The 24,865-nt window shown below is 43.0% G+C and overlaps 1 protein-coding gene across 1 annotated transcript in view; it reads left to right on the forward strand.

Annotated features, from left to right (window-relative positions):
* Positions 1–24,865, forward strand: part of LOC145409495 (uncharacterized) — a 91,992-nt gene that overhangs the window by 66,133 nt on the left and 994 nt on the right. The window contains exon 3 of the mRNA XM_080279886.1: positions 24,572–24,769. Coding sequence (XP_080136012.1) covers positions 24,572–24,769 — 198 coding nt within the window. The remainder of the gene's footprint in view (positions 1–24,571; positions 24,770–24,865) is intronic.

Below are 24,865 nucleotides of genomic sequence, written 5' to 3' on the forward strand. Positions count from 1 at the left end.
TACCCAACAAAAATATCTGCATATATGTCGGTGGGTCTTGAGTAATATCAGGTGACATATAATGAAATATAAGACCCCAAACAGTCCTCCTTCCCTCGGCCAGTAAACCACTCTTCTAACCACTCCACCACCATCTCCCTCCTACGACAGCCTAGTGTCGGGTCCCTGTAACTGGAAGAGGGTAATATGCAACTGGGTTTTCACTTCCTTGATGTGATGAAACGGAAATATATACATGGGGGAGCGCTTGTTTTATTGATTACACTCAATTTGCGTCATTTGAGCTTTCACTCTAACATTCTCTCTCTCTCTCTCTCTCTCTCTCTCTCTCTCTCACTCACACATTCCATCATTCTCTCACTTGCTCTCTTCACATTCCTCGTCGTATCTTTCCATTCTCTTACTTTCTCACTTCTTCGGTTACGTCACCAAGTTTTAATATTCTTTCTCTTATGTCTATTTATCTGCTTAATGTCACATCCTGTGCTGGCAGGAGCTATTGGTAGTCGTCGTTGTCTTGTCGTGATCGTGGTGGTGGTGGTGATCGTGGCTGATTAGGGTGGTGGTAGCGGTGGTAGTAGTAGCAGTAGTAGTAGTAGTAGTAGTAGTAATAGTAGTAATAGTAGTAGTAGTTGTTGTTGTTGTTGTTGTTGTTGCTGTTGTTGTAGTAGTAGCAGCGGTGGTGCTGGTGGTAGTAATAGTTAAAAAATAATAATAAAAAACAGAATATGTTCACGACTACATACGGAAACATTTGCAAAGCAATCGATTTTGTAGTCCTTGGTGCGCAGGAGGGCAAAAATTGAATATATAACAGAGGCATCTAATGCAGCGACAGTGCTGCAGCTGCTCAAAAATTGAAAATATAATAACAGAGGGCGCTAGTGCGGCGCTCGTGCTAGGGAAAAAATGTGCCAAAAGAAGCCTGCAACCAAGATACATCACTCCTGAAAATTTCAAGTCTTTATCGCGAACGGTCTTGGAATGCCAGCCTTCAGGATCTTAATCTCTCTCTCTCTCACTCTCTCTCTCAATATATATATATATATATATATATATATATATATATATATATACACACACACACACACACAAAATATCAAAATGAACTCCACAGGATATGGAGTTCTTAATAACAATACTAATATGGTAATAATAATAAACTGAGTCATTAATACTAACAGTTAATACAACGGTACCGATAACAATAAGAATCTTCTACTACTACAAATTAATATACTCATCATTATCATTCCTACAACCACCGTCATCGGCAGCCGCAGCACCAGCCTGTGACTGAGGGATGACTGCCTCTCATCTTTCTCCCCTCACCTCCTGACTGTTAGCCTGTTATACCTAATCCCAGTTAATTTACACATTTTATCACTCCCTCTTGTTCTCGGTCTGCCTTTTCCTCTCTCTCCACTTATGGGTTGCCTTTCAGTTAACCTGGTTGTCTGATATTGGATCTACGAAAGACGTGACCTTCCCACAACCGTTTCTGCTTTTTGATGTCTACTTTCGTCAGCTACCTAGTTGAAGAAGGTCTCTTTTCACGTCTTCAATTGCAGATTACCTAGCAAAATCCATTCCATTCGTCCCTGCCAGTTCTTAACTACTTCAATTGATTTTTTAGGCCTCTCACACGCTAATATTAGACTAAGTAATAGGCTCTCGTACTGAAGGGACAAACAATGGCCACACCTAACCCTTCCATTCCGTAAAGTCTCTCATAAACTGATAAAATGGCTTACAGATAACAACTGCAAAACTGAAGGGTTATGTTTGCCTTTTCTAATGCCGGTAGGAAGAACACTTACTAAAGCGGGAGGAACTGGCATGTTCATCTTTTATATATCAGTTATCATTATATCGAAGTCTCTCTCTCTCTCTCTCTCTCGAGAGAGAGAGAGAGAGAGAGAGAGAGATAAGCTTGATGTGTGTGTATTTACGTGTGTGTTTACATGTACACGAGAGCGTATAAGGTAGTGTGTTCCAGTGTGTATAATTTCAGCTAGAAAAAGACGTACACGTATGCACACACACGCACATACAATGAGATTAAGAATGAAGGAAACTAACTTGCATTTACACACACACACACACACACACATAAATGCAAATATCCCTTTATACATACACAAAAAGATGGTGGTGGTGATACCAGAAGAAGAAGAAGAAAAGATAGACAGAGAGAGAGAGGGAGGGGGGGGGGGCAAGAAGGGAAAGGAAAAGGGAAAAACAGACGACTGATGGGGAGACGGAAGGGAGAGGGAGAGGAAAGAGGAAAGCAAGAAAGGGGGACGGGGAACAGAAGGGAGTGGAGGGAGACTGGAAGGATCCATAAGGGGTTGAGAAATAGGGAATGAAGGGGGGTGGGTGAGATGAGGGGAGAGAGGAAGAACGGGACGGTAAAAAGTAAAAGGAAAAATAAGAAGGAAGAGATAAAACGTGAGCGAGAAGAAAAAGTAAAACAATAACGTCAAAGCACGAGAGATGAGGAGGAAGAGACGAGAGGGAATGAAAGAGGGAAAATGAAAGAGAAAGGAAGGAAGGAAGGTGGAAAGGATGGAAGGGAAAACAATAAATAAAGACAGCTAACCAAAGAGGAAATGAGGATTGAAACAAAAGAATAAAATGAAGGTTGAAACAAAAAAGGGAAAATACAAATAACGCTTAAGAGCAAATATGTATATACTGTACACTAACAAATTATATATATATATATATATATATATATATAAAATTTGGAGTGGGAGAAAGGAACGAAAGAGGATAAATGTTGGTAAACTTTGCAGAAATGTTTAACATGAGAATAATGAACACATTCTTTCACAAAAGAACAGGGAGAAAGTGGACCTGGAGAAGCCCGAATGGAGAAACAAAGAATGAAATCAACTTCATTATAGCAAATAAGAATAACACGATTACAAATGTCACAGTTGTCAACAAAGTAAATGTTGGAAGTGACCATAGAATGGTGGGTTGCACCGCAAGATTTAGTTTGAAAAGTGAAAGAAAGAAGATGATTAAAGACAAAAAGATATGCCCAATAAAAGTCAGCGAATACAAAGCAGCTTTTCAGTTGGAAATAAGGAACAGATTTCAGGCTCTCAGTAATGCTGAATGTGACACTGATGAGCTGAATGACAGACTAACAAAAGTGCTAAAAGAATCAGCGGAGGTAGTAGGAAAACCTAATACAACCAAAGCCGGGAAGTATTCAGAGAAGACACTTGAGCTTATGAAAAAAAAGAAAGGTAATGAAAGTAAAAACAAAGAAAGATGAAATAGAACGAGCGGAATTAAATAAGCTTATCAACAAAAGACAAAGAGAAGAAAAAAGAAAGAGAAACATGGATCAAATCAAAGAAACCATTACTAAAGGAAAAAGCCTGAAGCAGGTCCGAAGTAAAATGGCACTTGGAAAGCAACAAATTACATCACTAAAAGACAAAAACGGTGAAGCCATTAAATGCAGAGATATGATGCTGAAGAGAGTTGAAGAATTTTACAAAGAACTGTATGCATCAAAGACAGTAGTACCAATAGCTAACTTTTCTGTTGACACAGGTGAAATACTTGAGGTAACACCAGACGAAGTAAATATTTCTCTTAAAAATATGAAAAGAGGGAAGGCTCCGGGAGAAGATGGAATAGTAGCAGATTTACTGTTGGATGCAGGAGAAGAAGTACAAAATAGGCTTGCTCACTTATTTACCCAATGTAAAACAGAAGAAAATTCCCAAAACATGGTGTAATGCAATTGTTTTTCTACTTTATAAAAAAGGCGACTTAAAAGACCTTAGTAACTATAGACCCATTAGCTTGCTATCAGTCATTTACAAACTTTTCACTAAAGTCCTTACAAATAGAATAGCTACAAATTTGGAGGAAAACCAACCTCGTGAACAGGCAGGATCCCGAAGCGGGTATTCGACCACTGATCATCTGCACACAATGAATCAGCCAATTGAGAAAACTACAGAATATAATAAACCACTGTGCTTAGGTTTTGTTGATTACGAAAAGGCTTTCGACTCAGTGGAGCACATGAAATTATAAATTCATTGCAAGAACAAGGAGTGAATGAGAACATTGTAAAACTGTTCGAAAACATATATAAAGAGGGAACTGCTACAGTTAAATTACATAAGGACTCAGAGAAAATTAAGATTGAGAAGGGCATACGTCAGGGAGATACAATTTCACCAAAGTTATTTACAGCATGCCTAGAAAGTATTTTCAGAAAGCTAGACTGGGAAAACAAAGGAGTGAACATAGATGGAGAAAAGCTAAACCATTTAAGATTTGGAGATGACATTGTCCTAATCTCAGAAACAGCACAGACATTGCAAGAAATGTTAAATGACCTGAACAGAGAAAGTCTCAAAGTAGGGCTAAAGATGAACCGGAGTAAAACTAAAGTAATGTTTAATCCTCAAACACCAAAGAGCGTCATCATAATAAGTGGAGAAATTCTTGAAGAAGTTGAGGAGTACAATTACCTGGGACAAATACTAAAATTAACGAAAGATAATAATAGTGAAATAAAAAGACGCATTACAATTGGATGGAAAGCTTCCGGTAAACATAGAGACATTATGAAAAATAGCTTGCCAGTTTGTATGAAACAAAAAGTATATAACGAATGTATAATTCCAGCTATGACGTATGGTTGTGAGACTTGGAAACTGACAATATCGATGGAAAATAAATTAATTCGTTCTCAGAGAGCAATGGAAAGGTCAATGTTGGGAATATCTTTAAGAGACAGGAAAAGATCAACTTGGGTGAGACAGCAGACTAAAGTCAAAGATATTATAGAAGGTATAAAAGAACAGAAATGGAGGTGGGCAGGCCATGTAGCAAGAACAAGGGATAATCGATGGAGCAAGAGGTTGACTGACTGGACACCAAGAGATGGTAAGCGTAGCAGAAAAAGGCCAGACAGGAGGTGGAGAAATGAAACAGAAATATGCAGGGAAAATGTGGCAAAGATTGGCTCAGTCAAGGAATTCGTGGAGAAAGTTGGGGGAGGCCTTTGTTCAGCAGTGGACTTGTAATGGCTGATGATAATGATGATGATGATGATATATATATATATATCATCATCATCATCATCAGTCGTTGAGGTCCACTGCAGGACCGGCCTATCCCTACCGAAGCAGGGACGATACAAGCCTGTATCTCTACCCAGTGGCATAGGCTGTCTGGTAGAGACTGTATGTAGGGTGAGAAGTGCTTGTAAGTGTAATTGTAGTGGCTTTGGATGTGTGTATAGTCTGTGAACCAAGTGTAATCGGCCCGCCTTAAGCCGACTGGGTGCAAGCATACTAGTATGCGACACTGGTTCAACCACAGCACCCCTTATGTCCGCCAAAGTAGCAAGTGGCTCGGTGAACGATTCCCAAAGTTTTTACAACTTTGGCGGGAGGCGAACCCTCGTTCATCAGCGTGCGAGACGCACACTCTACCACTGTACCACAGAGGCTCATGATTTTATATAATATATATATATATATATATATATATATATATATATATATATATATATATATATATATATATATATATATATATATATATATATATATTACATCTCTTGTAAAATCAGCTTCCAAGACATTAGATATAAGAAGCCGACTCAGTACCTTCTTTACTCCTGCACAATTGTTGACTCTATACACGGGTTTTATCCGCCCCTGTGTAGAGTACAACTCTCATGTGTGGGGAGGCTTCCCACACACAACTCTTCTCAGTAGAGTGTAGTCAAAGGCTTTTCGTCTCCTTAACTCTCCTCCTCTTACTGACTCCCTTCAACCTCTGTCTCTTCGCCGCACTGTTGCATCTTTATCTGTTTTCTATCGCTACTGCAAAGGCCACTGGTCCTCTGAACTGTCTGCTTGCATCCCTCCACCTCCAAGACGGGCACGTAGCACCCGTCTAGCAACAAACTCTCATCCCTTTTCTGTCCAACTCTCTAATGCAAGAGTTAACCGTTATTCCCAGACCTTCATTTATGCAACAGGTCAACTCTGGAACTGTCTACCTCTGTCTGTATTTCCTACTTCCTATGATCTCCAGTCTTTCAAACGCAGTATATCCAGGCATCTCGAAATGAACCTATCTTGAATTTGTCTCTCTCTCTCTCTCTTTTTTTTTTTTTTTTTTATGGAAGGAACAGTTTGCAGGCTCCTGGCCTTTGGTTCCTTCTTCCTTGCATAAAAAAACAAGAGACGACAACAAAAACACAAGAGGAAGACTGACTGGAAAGGAACAAGATAATGAAAGCATTAAAACAGGAAGGCTCGGTGAGGAGAGGGGAGGGGAGGAATAGAATGGGGGAAGAGAAAGGCGAGGGGAGGGGAAGAGAGAGGAAGAGGAGTGGGAAGGAGTAAAGGCATGGAGGGGAGGGGGAAGTGAAGAGAGAAGTGGTAAAGAAAACTTGTACGAGAGGAGAGAGAGAAAGAGAGAGAGAGAGAGAGAGAGAGAGAGAGAGAGAGAGAGAGAGAAGGGGGGGGGAGAAAGATAAAAGGAGAGGGAAGTGAAGGGAATATGTGATGCGTGAAGGTAAAGTAGGGAAAGGGAGGGAGAGGGAGAGGCGAAGGAAGGGGAGGGGAAGGGATTAGAAGTATGGTGGGGTGATGAATAAGGTAAGGTAGGGAAGAAGAGGGGAGAGGAATGAATGAGTTAGGGGAGGTACGAAGAGGGGGAGGGATGGGAAGGTGGAGGGAATGGATGAGCAGAAAGGAAGGAGTGGAGGAGTGGGAGGGAAGGAAGTAACAGAAACAAAAAAGTGGGGAAGAAGAAGAGGGAAGGGAAATGACAGTAGAAAAAGGGAGGAGGAGGAAGTGGGAGAGGAAAAGGGAGAGGGGGAGGCTAAGGGGTAAGAAGGGGAGTAGTAGGGGAGAGGAATGAGAAGGGGGAGGGGAAGGAGATGAGAAGACGGAGGGAAAGCGATAGAAGGAAGGAAAGGGGAGAGGGGATGACAGCAAAGGGATGGAAGAGGGGTTGAAAGAAGTCAGTGGGAAGAGGAAGGAATGAAAGAAGAGGTAGGGAGGGGAGACACGGAGGGGAAGAAACAAAGCTGGGTGAGGATAAAGGGATGGGGGAGAGAGGAGGAGGGAAGAGAAGGAAATGACGTTTACAAGGGGAAGAAAAGAAGGAAGTGAGAACGAGAGACGGAGAGAAAGAGAGGAAAAAAAGAAGGGAATAGGAAAGCATAACTTAAAAGAAATGGGGAAATTAGAATGAAGGACAGGGGAAGCACTAAATGGGTAGGGAAATGAGAGACAGGAGGGGAAATGAGGAAAAGAAAATGAACGAATGGAAGGGAAGAAGCGAAATAAAGGCGACAGAGGTTAAAAGAGAGAGGAGAAATGCGAAGGAGAAAGAGAAAGAAATGAAAGAATAAGAGAGCAGGAAGCGAAAGAAAAGGTACGAGAGGGCAGGCCGCAGGTATGCATAATAATCAGCTACAGAAGAGATGCGGTGATTGTGAGGGCATAGGTGAAAGATAATTAAACACGAAATGAAGGAATGAGAAAGAAACGAAATAAAAAGTGAATGACAAAGGGATGAAAGAAAACGAAAAGGAAATAAGGGAAAGAAATAATTAAAAAGGAAAGACGGGAAAATGAAAGGAGTAGTACAAGGGAAAGTATACCGGTAGGAGAGGCAAGTGTGAAGTGTGAGGAAGAGGGAAGGGAAGGGAAAGGACGAGAAAGAAAGAGGAAAGAAAGTGAAAGAGAACAAAAAGGAAAGAAAGGAAAGGAGAGGAAAGGAAACGAAAAAGAAGGGAAGGGAAGGGAAGGGAAGGGAAGGGAAGGAAAGGGAAGGGAAAGGAAGGGAAGGGAAGGGAAAGGAAGGGAAGGGAAGGGAAGGGAAGGGAAGGAAGGAAGGAAGGGAAGAGGAATGAACTGGAAAGGAAGGGAAGGGAAGGAAGGGAAAGGAAGGGAAGGATGGGAAGGGAAGGGAAGGGAAAGGAAGGGAAGGGAAGGGAAGGGAAGGGAAGGGAAGGGAAAGGAAGGGAAGGGAAGGGAAAGGAAGGGAAGGGAAGGGAAAGGAAGGGAAGGGAAGGGAAGGCAAGGCAAGGCAAGGCAAGGCAAGGGAAAGGAAGGGAAGGGAAGGGAAGGGAAAGGAAGGGAAGGGAAGGGAAAGGAAGGGAAGGGAAGGGAAAGGAAGGGAAGGGAAAGGAAAGGAAGGGAAGGGAAGGGAAAGGAAGGGAAGGGAAGGGAAAGGAAGGGAAGGGAAGGGAAAGGAAGGGAAGGGGTGGGAAGGGAAGGGAAGGGAAGGGAAGGGAAAGGAAGGGAAGGGAAGGGAAGGGAAGGGAAGGGGAGAGAAGGGAAGGGAGGGGAGAGGAGGGGAGGGGAGGGGAAGGGAAGGGAAGGGAAGGGAAGGGAAGGGATGAGAAGGGAAGAGAACAGAAGGGAAGGGGAGGGAAGGGGAGGGGAGGGAAGGGGAGGGAAGGGGAAGGAAGGGAGGGGAGGGGTAGGGAAGGGAAGGGAAGGGAAGGGAAGGGAGGGGAAGGGAAGGGAAGGGAAGGGAAGAGGCAGATTTGGGAAGAACAGGAATTAAAGAAAAAGGAAAATGAAGGAAGGGGAAAGGAAATGGAAAATAAAGGAAAAAAAAACGAGTGGAAAAGAAAGAGAAGGGAATCGACAAGAGAGAGCAAGAGAGAGAGAGAGAGAGAGAGAGAGAGAGAGAGAGAAGGGAAGGGGAAGGAAAGGCACAAATCAAGCATGGACGAGTGAGGGAAGGGAGGGAGAGAAGACATGCTGGAGGAGGGGAAGGGAGGGAATGGGAAGAGGAGGGAAGGGAGGAAATGGAGGGGGACGATATTGCGGAAGAGAGTGAGGAAAAACAGAGGAAGAGAAAAGAGAGAGAGAGAGAGAGAGAGAGAGAGAGAGAGAGAGAGAGAGAGAGAGAGAGAGAGAGAGAGAGAGGAAGAGAGAGAGAGAGAGGAGGGGGGGAGACGGGGGGTAGGGAAGGGAGGTCTAAAAACATAGCTTGAAGGAAAGGAGGAGGAGATAGGAGACGAGGGAGAAAAGAGTCAAGAGATGCTATGGAAGGAGGTAGGGGAAGGAGAGGGAAGGAGAGGAGGAAGAATGGAGGGGGAGAGGGAAAGGGAGGAAAGTAGGGATGGAAAGAGAGAAAAGGAGAGGGAGAAGGGGAGAGAAGAAAGGAAAGGAAAGAGACGAAGGAGGGGTAAGGGAAAGGAGGGAGGAATAGGGGGAAGGAAGAGGGGTGGGAAAGGAGGGAGGAATAGGGGGAAGGAAGAGGGGAGGGAAAGGAGGGAGGAATAGGGGGAAGGAAGAGGGACGGGAAAGGGGGGAGGAATAGGGGGAAGGAAGAGGGACGGGAAAGGAGGGAGGAATAGGGGGAAGGAAGAGGGGCGGGAAAGGAGGGAGGAATAGGGGGAAGGAAGAGGGGCGGGAAAGGAGGGAGGAATAGGGGGAAGGAAGAGGGGCGGGAAAGGAGGGAGGAATAGGGGGAAGGAGGAGGGGCGGGAAAGGAGGGAGTGAGGGGGTAAAAATCCAAACTAGCGGAAAGGAAAGGGGTAAGGAGGGAGGGGAGCTGGTGAAGGAAAAGAAGAAAAAAAAATGAGAATCGAGGATAGGGGAAGAGATGGAACAAAATGAGAAAGAAGGGAGCACGAAGGCAGGGAGGAGGAGCACAGATCAACAGTGGAGGAAAGGATGGGAAGGTTGAAGGGTGAGGGGAGAAAGAAGGAGGAGGGAAAGAAGTACAGGAAGGGAATGAGGGGAGAACAAATCTTAGATGAAGAAAAGCAGGGAGGGGGAGGGGACGACGTAAAGCTGGGGAAGCAAAGGAAGGAAGGAAAAAATGAAGAAGAAAGAATTAAGAAAAGAAAGAGGCGAGAAGGAGGGAAGAAGGATTAAAGAGAAGGAAGGGAGGATTTAGGGGGGAAATAAATGATAAGTTGAAGAAATAATGACAGGGTGTGATGTAAATGAAAATATATACTGAAAGAAGGAGTAAAGGAGAAGTGGGAAGAAGAAGGAAAGAAGGAGACGGGGGGGGGGAGGAAGGTGTTTAAATATGTGAAGGAAAGGAGGGGGAGAAAGATGAGGAAAGGAAAGTGGGGGAAGGGGGGGTTGGAGAAGGAAAAATGGGGAGGGGATTTGGAGGGGGATGGGGTTGAGAAAAAGAGAGAGGCCTGAGAGTGAGCAGTATATAAATAGCGGCACCTCACACGGCATCGCTACACTTTACCACTCAGCCATGAGGAGTCTTGTGAGTATAGACAAACTCTGCCAACCTCAACTACAAATATTACATACCTACAATCTTCTGTGTATCTCTTAACAAGCACAGCTACAAACATTACACACCTATCAGCTTCTGTGTATCTCTTAACAACCACAACTACAAACATTGCACACCTACAAACATTCTATGCATCTCTTAACCACTAAAACTACAAACACTAACTAGAGCTACCAATGATTTCTGTATCCCTTAACAACCACAACTTCAAACATTACACAGCCATCAATATTCTAATTATCTCTTCACATACCAAAACCGAAACCATAAACAGTAACGATACTAATATCTTCCATTGTTATTTCTACCATTTTTCTAGGCATTCACACTAATATTCTGCATTTCCCTACAACCCTAAAATCATATATTATAGAGCAAGGAACAATTTTAACGAAACCAATACTTCACAATAACCATGACTGTAGTTACAGAGCTACCTATATACTTCTTTTATATCTACCAACATTTCCCACTTTCCTAACAACCATTCCCCACAACACACGTACTGTATAAAAGCAAACGCATACACACCACAACTACATCACAGCCACCAACACATTCCTTGTCTTTATCAACACACACACACACACACACACACACACACACACACACACACACACACACACACACACACACACACACACACACACACACAATAGTGAAAGGGCGTATAATAATTACAAACAGGCAAGAAACGATTATACAAGAATAAGGAGGGAAGCCCAAAAACAGTTTGAGGAGGATATCATAAATAAAAATAGTGATCAACCAAAGCTGTTTTACAGCTATATCAGAAGCAAAACCAAAGTAAAAGATATAATACAATCCATTATGGACGAGGGAATCACTTATACACAAGAGAAAGATATTTGTGAAGCACTAAATAAGAATTTCCAATTAGTTTTTACAGAAGAAAAAAACTTTGAGAGGGACTGTGTGGAACATGCATGTCCACACATAATATCAGATATACAAATAGCAAAAAAAGTAATACAGGAGGAGTTAAGTAAATTAGACAGAGGAAAAGCAAGTGGTCCTGACGAAATTTCATGTTGGGTACTACGAGAATGTGCAAAGGAGTTAAGTAAACCATTATTTTTAATTTTCAAGAAATCCTTGAGTCAAGGTAAACTACCTGATATTTGGAAAAAAGCAAATATTGTCCCCTTATTCAAGAAAGGAAATAGACAAAATCCACTCAACTACCGACCAGTATCACTGACCAGTGTTGTAAGCAAGGTATTAGAAAAGCTTATAAGAAAAGCTTGGGTAAATTATCTAGAAGAACACAATATGATAACAGAAAGACAGTTTGGTTTCAGAAAAGGAAAGTCATGTATAACTAATCTGTTGAGCTACTATGACAGAGTAACAAACACAATACAGGAAAGAGAAGGATGGGTGGACAGTATCTATTTAGATTACAAGAAAGCTTTTGACACAGTACCACACCAAAGACTTTTATGAAAACTGTACCATCAAGGAGGAATTCGAGGCAAACTGTTTTGTTGGATGCAAGATTTTCTCATAAAAAGAGAAATGAGAACAGTACTAAGAGGAAACTACTCATCATGGAAAGAAGTGACTAGTGGAGTACCACAGGGTTCAGTGCTGGCACCAATCATGTTTTTAGTGTATATAAATGATATAAACAGTAACACTGGAAATGAGAACTATCTAAATATGTTTGCAGATGATGCAAAAATACAAAGGAGAATTACTAACACAGACTCTTGTAAAGAGCTACAAGAAGAATTAAATAAACTTCATGAATGGAGTAATACATGGCAAATGGAATTCAGTGTGGACAAGTGTCATGTAATCAAGTTTGGTAAAAGTGGAAAAAGATCTGATTGGGATTATAAGTTAGGAAATAAAACCCTATACACATCAGAAAGAGAGAAGGACTTAGGTGTGATTATCAATAACAGACTATCTCCGGCTGACCACATCAACGAGAAGGTACGGAACATGTATACACCGCTTGCAAATATGAGAATAGCATTCACATACATAAATGAAGACATGCTAAGAATAATAATAACATCATTCATTAGACCAACCTTGGAATATGCATCAGTAGTCTGGAGTCCTCATCTCAAAAAACACAGACAAGATTGAAAAAGTTCAAAGGGCCGCTACAAGATGGATACCAAGCTTAAGGGACCTAAGCTACGAAGAAAGACTAAATAAACTGAATCTACCAACACTACAGGAGAGAAGGAAAAGAGGTGACATGATAATGCTATATAAGTGCATATCAGGGAAGGAGAAAATAGACATAAATGATTACTTAACATATGGAGAAGCATCAGCAAGAGGACACTGCAAAAAACTGCATAAAAAGAGAAGTGATAAAGACGTAAGGAAATTCAGTTTCCCAAACAGAGCAATTGATCAATGGAATGCACTACCGAATGAAATAGTGTGTGCCAAAACAATTCACAAATTTAAGGATATGTACGATAAATATGGTTTAAGACACGGGACAGTACGAGCTTGACTCATTCCTGCAAAGATACAATTAGGTAAGAACACACACACACACACACACACACACACACACACACACACACACACACACACACACACACACACACAATTCTGATTATAACCTCCCAGGGCAACAACCTCTTTTTCTGTCTTACAGATTACTTCACTAGGGAATCGTCTGACCGTAGCAATGAAATACCATCAGACTTATAAAGGTTAATGCAGAGTGTTTTAACCCCTTCCCGCTCCTTCTGGCACCTTGCCAAAAATCTTTCTAACAACTTTACCTCATCATCCTTCCCTCCTCTTTTCTACTCTGATGGTTCTGTAGCTATTTCTTCTACTGATAAAGCTGATCTCTTCGCACAGACTTTCTCCTCCAATTCCACCTTAGACGATTCCGGTGCTGTTCCTCCATCACTTCCCCACTCTGACTTCCTCATGGCTGACATTAAAATGTCTTCAGTTGATGTATTTTCTGCCATTACTGGCCTCAGTACTAACAAGGCATATGGGCCTGATGGGGTCCCTCCTGTTGTTCTCAAAAACTGTGCTTCTGTGCTTACACCCTGCCTAGGCAAACTATTTCGCCTTTGTCTGTCAACTTGTACCTTTCCTTCTTGCTGGAAGTTTGCTCTCATTCAGCCAGTCCCAAAGAAGGGTGACCACTCCCAACCCTCCAACTATCGTCCAATTGCTTTAACGTCCTGTATTTCAAAAGTTTTCGAGTCAATTCTTAATAAAAAAATTTTAAGGCATCTTTCCTATCACAACCTTCTTTCCGATCGTCAGTATGGGTTCCGTCAGGGACGCTCCACTGGCGATCTTCTCACCTACCTTTCAGACTCCTGGTCATCCTCCTTTCGGGACTTTGGCGAAAGCTTTGCCATTGCACTTGACATCTCAAAGGCTTTCGATCGAGTCTGGCATAAATCTTTAATTTCCAAACTGCCCTCCTACGGTTTCTATCCTTCTATCTGTACCTTCATCGCTAGCTTCCTTTCTGGTCGTTCTATAGCTGCTGTCGTAGACGGCCATCGTTCTTCTCCTAGATCTATCAACAGTGGTGTTCCTCAGGGCTCTGTCCTATCACCAACTCTCTTCCTTTTATTCATCAATGATCTTCTAAGCTGTACATCTAACTCTATCCACTCATACGCTGATGACTCCACCCTTCACCTTTCCATTCGGTTCCCACAACGCCCATCTCAACAGTTACTTCAAGAAACAAGGGATGAGGCTATGGCACACCTAATGTCTGACTTGGCTCATATCTCTGACTGGGGTAAAAATAATATGGTTGTCTTTAATGCTTCTAAGACTCAGTTCTTACACCTATCAACCCGACAAAATCTTCCACAGGTATACCCACTAATGTTTAATAATATTCAGATTAATCCTGCATCATCCTTGAACATGCTTGGGGTTTCATTTACTCGGGACTTATCTTGGAAAGATCATATTGCATCTCTTGTAAAATCTGCTTCCAAGAGATTGGGTGTGCTAAGCCGACTCCGCTCTTTCTTTACCCCTGCACAATTGTTGACTCTATACAGGGGTTTTATCCGCCCCTGTGTGGAGTACAACTCTCATGTGTGGGGAGGCTCCCCACATACAGCTCTTCTCAATAGGGTGGAGTCAAAGGCTTTTCGTCTCATTAACTCTCCTCCTCTTACTGACTCCCTTCAACCTCTGTCTCTTCGCCGCACTGTTGCATCTTTATCTCTTTTCTATCGCTACTTTAATGGTCACTGCTCCTCTGAACTGTCTGCTTGCATTCCTCCACCTCTACGACGGGCGCGTAGCACCCGTCTGGCAGCAAACTCTCATCCCTTTTCTGTCCAACTCTCTAATGCAAGAGTTAACCGTTACTCCCAGTCTTTCATTCATGCAACAGGTCAGCTCTGGAACTGTCTCCCTCTGTCTGTATTTCCTCCTGCCTATGATCTCCAGTCTTTCAAACGCAGTGTGTCCAGGCATCTCAAAATGATCGGATCTTGAATTTGGCTCTCTATTGTATTTTGTTTTTCTCTTGGAGGGAACTGTTACTGCGGGCTCATGGCCTTTGGTTCCTTCTTCCTCGCATAAAAAAAAAAAAAAAAAAAAAAAAAAAAAAAAGGTGCTCTCCCGTCAGCTGCATGAAATTGTCTGGTGGTCTATAAAAAAATTGTCACCTCGCAGCAGGGGTTAAAAAGTCTCCAATAACCCTTTCAGTACAAAGACCTTGCATTATGCTTCTACTACCGTAGTCATTTTGTTTTGCTTACGAGAGACCTTCTTTGTGAGAAGGTAAGAAAATTTTCATGAACTTTTTCACAACGATGACGGCCTTTGCATTTTATTTTTGCTACCGCCAGGGGATTTTCTTCATCATAGGAGACTCATTATACCTAAAGAGTTAGACAGCCTGTTTTGTCACCAAATGCGGGATATTGTAGATACTGTATGCTGTATCGCAGGCAGTATGTTGCACCTGTAGTATTAATATCACCACCATTCCCATTCCATCACCAACACCACCGCCACCAGTAGCATCAACAGCACCACCGCCACCATCACCATTATCACCTCCATCATTACCACCACCATCACAATAATAATCTAATATGCTATAGCAGTAGCCGTGTGTGTGTGTGTGTGTGTGTGTGTGTGTTTTGGGCAGCCGAAACTACACGTTCAAATCGCACCACAATTGACACAAAAATCCCAAAAAATTCGCAGATGTGAAAAAAACTTGGTCCCATCGCGATTGAAAAACTTTTACTATATTTAATGAGCGATCACATTTTGACCAAAAAACGTCGCTCCCGGCGCCCGGCATAGGATCTCCGTAGAATTTTTTGCTCATAGCTATAACGAAAATAAAATTATATTACAGCAGCGCGAGAGCTCTCCGCTGGAGCAAGTGCGAGGGGCCCGAAGGGCACACGAGCACTTATTTATAACTATTACCGTGCCATTACCACCATAATCACCACCACTCTTTAACTTGGCAAAAATCATGACTTGCAGCTTGTATCATAAATCTTGAAGAACAGTGAGGCCAGAACAAGACACCACATTCACCTCCCTCATTAAGCTGCAGAACATGAACTCTAGAACCACCTGAACACAACTAGACAATCTTCTTATTACCATTTGTCTTACTAGATGTACAAGAAATTAATGTTCCTATATCCTCCTCACTAAGACCAAATTACATATAGCACTACAAGGTCAAGAATTTAACCCCATCAGTATGATAACTTCTTAAATATTCTTGTTATCTCCATACGATTTTATTCAGACCAAGTCACTTTCTATGGCTTCATGAACTCCTTCATTTCCTAAGACTAACAAAAGTGTCTGGAGATAGGAAAAATACGCTAATAAAAAAAAGCACTTCTCTCTCTCTCTCTCTCTCTCTCTCTCTCTCTCTCTCTCTCTCTCTCTCTCTCTCTCTCTCTCATTACCGGAAACACAGCCTTTCTTTCCACCCACTCATCCCAGTCTCACTGTTTTCCTTGTCTAATCTCATCAGAGTATCTCAGTTATCAGTAATCAAAATAATTCAATCAACAACCACTACTGTCATCATTTCAACTTCTCCTTTCAATATGACAGCCACTTCTATACCCACTACCGTCAACTTTACAACCACTACTAGCTACCAACATTACAATTACAACAACACCATTCCATTCACTACAAGTACTTATAACCACTTCTGCCACCACTACAACCACCCTTATTACCTTTACAACCACCACTACCACCATTATAACACTACCAATATTTGTTACCCTCATTCCTAACAAGAGAAATACTGTACCTACCAAAACCTTCCAACTACCATCATTTCTACCACCAGCAACCAAAATCATTATCCAGTCAGGACACCACCATTACTATCAATATCTTACCTACTGACGCCTACTACAGTCATCCTCCAACTGTCACTATCTACCACTGTCATTATCCACCTACCACCATCCCTACCATTACAACTACAAGCATCGCAACCGCAATCTCCTCGTTAACGTGAATGACTGGAGAATAACAACAACCATTTCACCACCACCATCCCAAGACAGAAGGAACACTGCTGCCTCCATCGCAGCTACTACCACCGCAGCTACTAATATTCTCTAACAAAATTTACATGCCATTGGTGCTGTTTGCCCGTTTTCACGGTTCATCCTACCACCATCACCTGCAGGCACCATTCCACACACCGCTACACAACCACCAACACCACCAGGACTATCACCATCTCCTCCGATACAAAGACTACCACTAACACGATCACCCACATCACCATCACCACATTATTACCATACAGCTACCATCATCACAACCACTATCACAACCACCACAACAACAACCATTACTACCATCTCAACTTACCACTGTCGCTCCCAGCCTACCCACCATCACCAATATTTCATCACTGCAACCACGACAACAACAACCAATACAATCACAACAACAATCAACTCTCACCACCACAATAACCACCAACACTACCCTTCTCACCTTGTTGACGCCTTACCCTCAGATCAAATCAATGTAACACTTTCCTCCTCCCTCCTGCCCCCCTTCCCCCGACAAGTATCAAGATGAGACTGGTAGCACAGCCGGAATATTCACTCCCCCTCCCCCCTACCAAACAGCTCCACCAGCCCTCTATCACCACCACTACCACAATCAGGACAACCACCACTACCTTTCCACGAACCCCTCCGTCCCACCAGTACAACCACAACCACCACATTACGGTCCCCTCATCACTACAATAAAAACACTTCAAGCTCCTCTCCATCACCATCACAACCAGCAACAACCACACCACCATTTCTACTCCCAATTTCAACGATAATAATGAGCACGCCTCATTTACAACCCCTCACCACCACCAGTACACCATTATACCCCATTCAACTTCTCCCATCCCTACCACAACCATCACAACCATTTCCTACCCAGACCCACCATCACAATAATCGTCATTACCATGGTATCCATTACCCTCACCCGATCCTTCTGGCTCTCCTTCTTTCTACCCCAAAACCCTCCCCACAATGCAATTCTTTCACTCCCCTTCACCTTCCCTCAAGAATGGAGCTCAACCTGATACCACAGAGAAAATATTGACTCGCTTTCTCTCTTATTCTTCAAGTACGAGCATTTCTGTCTTATTGCAAAGGTCTCTCTCTCTCTCTCTCTCTCTCTGTTTAGACTTTTCTCGTGCTTGTGTTCTCATTCATTTACCTATTTTTTCAACTCCTCCTCCTCCTCCTCCTCCTCCTCTCTTCTTCATCCTTCTTCTTCAACTTATCTTTCAACTCCTATCCCCTCTTTCTCTTTTTCTCCCCTGCTCCTCCTCCTCTCTTCTTCATCCTCCTACCTCAGCTTATCTTTCAACTCCTACTCCTCTTTCTCTTTTTCTCCCCTCCTCCTCCTCCTCCTCCTCCTCCAAGCCACTGTCGCTGCAAACAGAATACAAATACCCGGTACCGAGTTCTCTGCCATTGCTGAACCACATAACTTCCAGTTATTTTATCACGACTGGTTATTCTAATTCTGCTTTCCACTGTTACCTTTCATCTCCTCCTCCTCCTCCTCCTCCTCCTCTTTCTCCTTCTCCTCCTCCTACTCACCCTATTCTTCCTCCTCCTCTTCCTTCTCCTTGGCATCTTTTGTTCATATTGTTCTTTCCTTCTCATTTTCCTCGTTTGTTTTATATTATCATTCTTTAATTCTTACGTGTTTAACCATTACATGTCTTTCCTTGTGTGTGTGTGTGTGTGTGTGTGTGTGTGTGTGTGTGTGTGTGTGTGTGTGTGTGTGTGTGTGTGTGAGAGAGTGAGTGTTTTCTTTATATTTTTCATTTTGCTATTTATTTTTACCACCGTTAGGAACAGATTCGTCAAACGATCACAAATCTATTATTTCTCCTTCGGTAGAACAAAGACCAGGCTTTCTCTGGCCATCGTGAACGCCACACACAAACACACACACACACACACACACACACACACACACTCAAGAGTTTTGTAAAAAGTGATTCTCACCTAATTACGTGTTGAGAGAGAGAGAGAGAGAGAGAGAGAGAGAGAGAGAGAGAGAGAGAGAGAGAGAGAGAGAGAGAGAGGATAATTAGGAAAGTCAGTTCTTGATATGGGGGAGGAGGGGATGACACGAAATAATAATATAAACGTAAGACTGGAGCCAGAGATGAGACTGGGAGGGGATGAAATGCTAAACAATGACAGGAAGGAGTCAGATATAATTGGGGAGAGGAAGGTGAAGGAAATTCAGGCATCTATCTTGTAATCCTGTATTTCATGAGCGTTGGGGAAAGGGGATAGAATACTCAGTCAAGATATTTAAGAAGGAGGTCCCTGAGTAGCATTATGTGAGCGTTATTCCCCAATCCCCTTTTTAACTGAAACTCATGGGCCATATCCAATTGGAGCGCCTTAACTTACTAGACCACCAGACACCAATTACTAGCCACACTGCATCGTCCAACACCGGAAATTTTTTTCCTTGAAATATAAACTATATGACACGTCGCTCAATGCAGAGTTACCTAAAGGCATCACTGCACTAATTAAGTGGATGGTGACCGCCTCCACCCACCAGAAACTGAAGAAGTACAGAAAAAAAAAGTCACATAAACAAAAGTAGAGGAGGTGGAAACAGGATTGAAGAGGACGAGATTAGACACTAAATACTGATACGAGGGAGATCAAACTGAAAAAGAAAATAGAGAATGGAGGAAGTCGAAAAGGAAGACACTAAATAATGTCAGAAGATTAGCTTTTGAGAGAGAAAAGAAAGGGGGGGGGTAGGGAAGAAGGAAGAGAGACACCAACACAGGAGGGTCAGTTTCCAGAAGAGAGGGAGGGTGGAGAGGATGAAAGTTGATGATAAGAGAGTGAGACTTTATAAAGAGAGGGACACAAGCGAACTGTGAGGAAGAGGATGAGTACACGACAACACAGGCCCGACACAAACAACAGAGGGGATCGGGGAACAGGAGGAGGAGGAGGAGGAGGAGGAGGAGAAGGAAGAGGAGGAGGAGGAAAAAACAATAGCAAACACGTTAAGTAGAACAAGATAATGAAGATTACGTCAAAAAAAAAAAAAGAAGAAGAAGAGAGAAGGAGGAGGAGGTGAAACCAAGAACAAAGAAAAGGAAAGTAGAACACGAACAAGAACAGAAGGATGGAGAATATGAAAACAAGTATACAAGGAAGAAGAGAAGAAGTAGTTGGAAATTTCACACCACAGGCACGAGACTAGGACACAGGTACAGAGGTTGGAAAACACGAAGCAGGAGGAGAAGAGGAGGAGGACGAACAAAGAAAAGAATAAATAGAAGAGGAAAAGAGACTGGAACTTGACATTACAGGTTTAATACAACCGTACAAAGAGGCAATAACAAGATGATGATGATGATGATAAAGAAGGAGGAGGAGAAAGAGGGGGAAGATGAATGAATACATGTAACAACATGATCAACACGAGAGACGGAGACGAGAAAGAAGAAAATACGAGGAATACAAGAATTGGTTAAGAACACACCACAGAGACACGATACCATGACAAACAGCATTAGGGAGAACAAAGGAGGAGAAGGAGGAGGAGCAGGAGGAATAATGATAAAAAAAGCGATGATTATGAAGAAAGTAGAGAAGGAGGATAATGAAAGCGAAACTAAAGAGGAAGAGGCTGTGATGAAGAAGGACGTGAGGAAGCTTCCTAGACAGACTAATAATGGAGTGCTTAAGTGAGGTCTGGCGTGGCGGGAGGGAGCAGTGTAGTAATGAGTGGTGATAATCAGGCTTCTTTTTTTTTTTCAGGGGGGGGGGGCTTTTTTTGTTACAACTAACTGGGAACAATTCGGATTAGGCATTAGATAATGGATGGCTAAATCAATAGCGACATACAAATTGATTACTAGACAGGTAAATAGATAAGCTTCTCACCACACGAGTTGTTAATAACAGAATAATGCACAACAAAAAAAAAAATCTTATCTTAACACACTCTGGAAGAAGCAGTTAAGGAAACCAGTAGGAGTAGACTGTAGCACCAGTCGAGCAGGGCAGTACTCCCGAGGTGGATGGAAAGCTGATGACAGGGAGTGCTGGAGCTCCCGTTTCATCAGCCCTCAGGACTAGTTCCTGACCATCCCCCTTTGCTGAACTTTTTCAGTGTCTCAGTTACACAGAGAGTAGGCCAGCATGCTCTCCAGTACAAATTTCTCTAACTATCTACACCAAACTACATGCACAGTACACACTACACTTCCTATTCTAAATTCAACAAAAATGGCGTCTTTTAATCAAGCCTCGGAGTCCCCAGGGGGGGAGGGACCATAAATGCCCCCACCGTCCGCCCTTCTCCCGGTGACAACGCGAGGTGCCTGGAACCACTGTCTGACTCTCTTCTTCTTCATTTCTGCAACATTCGCGGCCTTTCCTCTAACTTTCGCTCTGTTGAGCACCACCTCTCCTCCTCTAAACCTCACCTTCTTTTTCTAACGGAGACTCAGCTGTCTGAGACAACAGACAGCAAACCCTTTTCTGTATCCTCCTACTTTCTCTATACTCATTTCAAAGCCAAAGGTGGCTGTTGTGTATATATACGCAATGACTTATCTTGCTCTCGTGTTCCTGAACTTGATTCTTCTGAATTCTCCACACTCTGGCTTCGGCTTTCCTGTCATTCTCTGACTAAATATATCTGTGCTGTTTACTTATCCCCTAATTCTACTGACTATCAAAAATTCTTTCACTATCTTACTTCTACGATGGAACACATTCTGTCCATTTCTCCTTTCTCTGAAATCTCCATTCTTGGAGATTTCATTGTTCACCACCATCTTTGGCTCTCCTCTCCTTTCACTGACCCACCTGGTGAACAAGCCTACATCTTTTCTATCCTTAATGACCTAGAGCAACTTGTACAGCACCCTACCCGTATCCCCGACCGCCTTGGAGAGAGCTCCAACATACTTGACCTCTTCCTCTCAACTAATCCTTCTGCTTACTCTGTTAATCTTTTCTCTCCGTTGGGCTCCTCCGATCACAACCTTATTACCTTAACCTGTCCTATCACTCCGGTATGGCCTGTGGACCCTCCAGGGAAACGTCGTCTGTGGCATTTTGGAGCCGCGGACTGGGAGGCCCTCAGGCAGTACTTCTTAGATTTTCCCTGGAATGATTATTGCTTCCATGGCCGTGAGCCATCTGAGTGTGCCTTGCGCATTACGGAGGTTATTCTCAAGGGCATGGAAGCATACATTCCTTTCTCATATCCTTTGACTAACGCAAGAAAGCCTTGGTTTAATCACGCTTGTTCTAATGCTGTCCGCAACAAGGAGAAGGCCTACAAAGGGTACCGGAGCCAAACCACCCCTGAATCACATCATCTTTACGTCTCTGCCCGGAATCGTGCTAAGTCTGTTCTTCGCTCTACTAAAAATAATTTCATCCATACTAAATGCTCTCAACTCTCCAACTCGAATTCTTCCCACTCCTTCTGGCACCTTGCCAAAAATCTTTCTAACAACTTTACCTCATCATCCTTCCCTCTGACGGTTCTGTAGCTATTTCTTCTACTGATAAAGCAGATCTCTTCGCACAGACTTTCTCCTCCAATTCCACCTTAGACGATTCCGGTGCTGTTCCTCCATCACTTCCCCCCTCTGACTTCCTCATGGCTGACATTAAAATTTCTCCAGTTGATGTATTTTCTGCCATCACTGGCCTCAGTACTAACAAGGCATATGGGCCTGATGGGGTCCCTCCTGTTGTTCTCAAGAACTGTGCTTCTGTGCTTACACCCTGCCTAGGCAAACTCTTTCGCCTTTGTCTGTCAACTTGTACCTTTCCTTCTTGCTGCAAGTTTGCTCTCATTCAGCCAGTCCCAAAGAAGGGTGACCACCCCCAACCCTCCAACTATCGTCCAATTGCTTTAACGTCCTCTATTTCAAAAGTTTTCGAGTCAATTCTTAATAGAAAAATTTTAAGGCATCTTTCCTATCACAACCTTCTTTCCGATCGTCAGTATGGGTTCCGTCAGGGACGCTCCACTGGCGATCTTCTCACCTACCTTTCAGACTCCTGGTCATCCTCCTTTCGGGACTTTGGCGAAAGCTTTGCCATTGCACTTGGCATCTCAAAGGCTTTCGATCGAGTCTGGCATAAATCTTTAATTTCCAAACTGCCCTCCTACGGTTTCTATCCTTCTATCTGTGCCTTCATCGCTAGCTTCCTTTCTGGTCGTTCTATAGCCACTGTTGTAGACGCCATTGTTCTTCTCCTAGATCTATCAACAGTTGTGTTCCTCAGGGCTCTGTCCTATCACCAACTCTCTTCCTTTTATTCATCAATGATCTTCTAAGCTGTACATCTAACCCTATCCACTCATACGCTGATGACTCCACCCTTCACCTTTCCATTCAGTTCCCGCAACGCCCATCTCAACAGTTACTTCAACAAACAAGGGATGAGGCTATGGCACACCTAATGTCTGACTTGGCTCGTATCTCTGACTGGGGTAAAAATAATATGGTTGTCTTTAATGCATCTAAGACTCAGTTCTTACACCTATCAACCCAACAAAATCTTCCACAGGTATACCCACTAATGTTTTATAATATTCATCTTAATCCTGCATCATCCTTGAACATGCTTGGGGTGTCCTTTACTCGGGACTTATCTTGGAAAGAGCATATTACATCTCTTGTAAAATCTGCTTCCAAGAGATTGGGTTTGCTAAGCCAACTCCGCTCTTTCTTTACCCCTGCACAATTGTTGACTCTATACAAGGGTTTTATCCGCCCCTGTGTGGAATACAACTCTCATGTGTGGGGAGGCTCCCCACATACAGCTCTTCTCAATAGTGTGGAGTCAAAGGCTTTTCGTCTCATTAACTCTCCTCCTCTTACTGACTCCCTTCAACCTCTGTCTATTCGCCGCACTGTTGCATCTTTATCTCTTTTCTATCGCTACTTTAATGGTCACTGCTCCTCTGAACTCTCTGCTTGCATTCCTCCACCTCTACGACGGGTGCGTAGCACCCGTGTGGTAGCAAACTCTCATCCCTTTTCTGTTCAACTCTCTAATGCAAGAGTTAACCGTTACTCCCAGTCTTTCATTTATGCAACAGGTCAGCTCTGGAACTGTCTCCCTCTGTCCGTATTTCCTGCTGCCTATGATCTCCAGTCTTTCAAACGCAGTGTATCCCGGCATCTCAAAATGATCGGATCTTGAATTTGGTTCTCTTTGTATTTTGTTTTTCTCTTGGAGGGAACTGTTACTGCAGGCTCATGGCCTTTGGTTCCTTCTTCCTTGCATAAAAAAAAAAAACTCTAGGCTTACTGCATTTTTCTATTCTTTCTTTTTTATATTATTCTGATTATCAGACTCTGGACATAGAAGGACATTCATCTCCCTGGGAACTACCATATTTTCCTACGCACCATTCCATCAACAGATGTCATCATACACTTTCACATGTCATTGTTTGGGAACTAACACCGAACTGTTCATGTCGAATCATCTTAGGGCTTTTGATGGTACAAGAGGAGCATTTTCATTTACATACAGTAGTACGTTTGTGGGTCTAGTGGAGGTTCAAAGAAGACTTGACGATATATACGAGTACGTTCACAAACTGCTCACAACCCAGCCAACGATCCATCTCCTCATCGTACACAAAGGACTGCACTCATCAGCCACTTGGTTTCATATGATAATGCACCCAGTGGGCACCTTCATCCTTGCAGTATACCTCGCATGAGGTGCTGGCGAGGAATCTACACGTGGTGCTGCTGTGCATCCTGCATGAAGAAGTTATTGCATCCACTGAGGAGCCAAACTTCCTCATATCTCCCGCATCTCACCGTGGGAAGGACCTTGATCCAACCCTGATGAGGCGCTGTCTACCACATGAAGGTGTCGGACCTCTACTCTCCAAGGATATAGTACTCTTGCAGATACTGATCAGAGTTTCAGGCTTCAGCTTCATGCAATTCACTTACTGGAAGATGGATATTTAAATAATTCTCTCAGGCTCTTAC

The sequence above is a fragment of the Coenobita brevimanus genome, chromosome 81 (assembly GCF_032717465.1).
Source record: "Coenobita brevimanus isolate Jiangsu-jjx chromosome 81, ASM3271746v2, whole genome shotgun sequence".
NCBI classification, from domain to species: domain Eukaryota; kingdom Metazoa; phylum Arthropoda; class Malacostraca; order Decapoda; family Coenobitidae; genus Coenobita; species Coenobita brevimanus.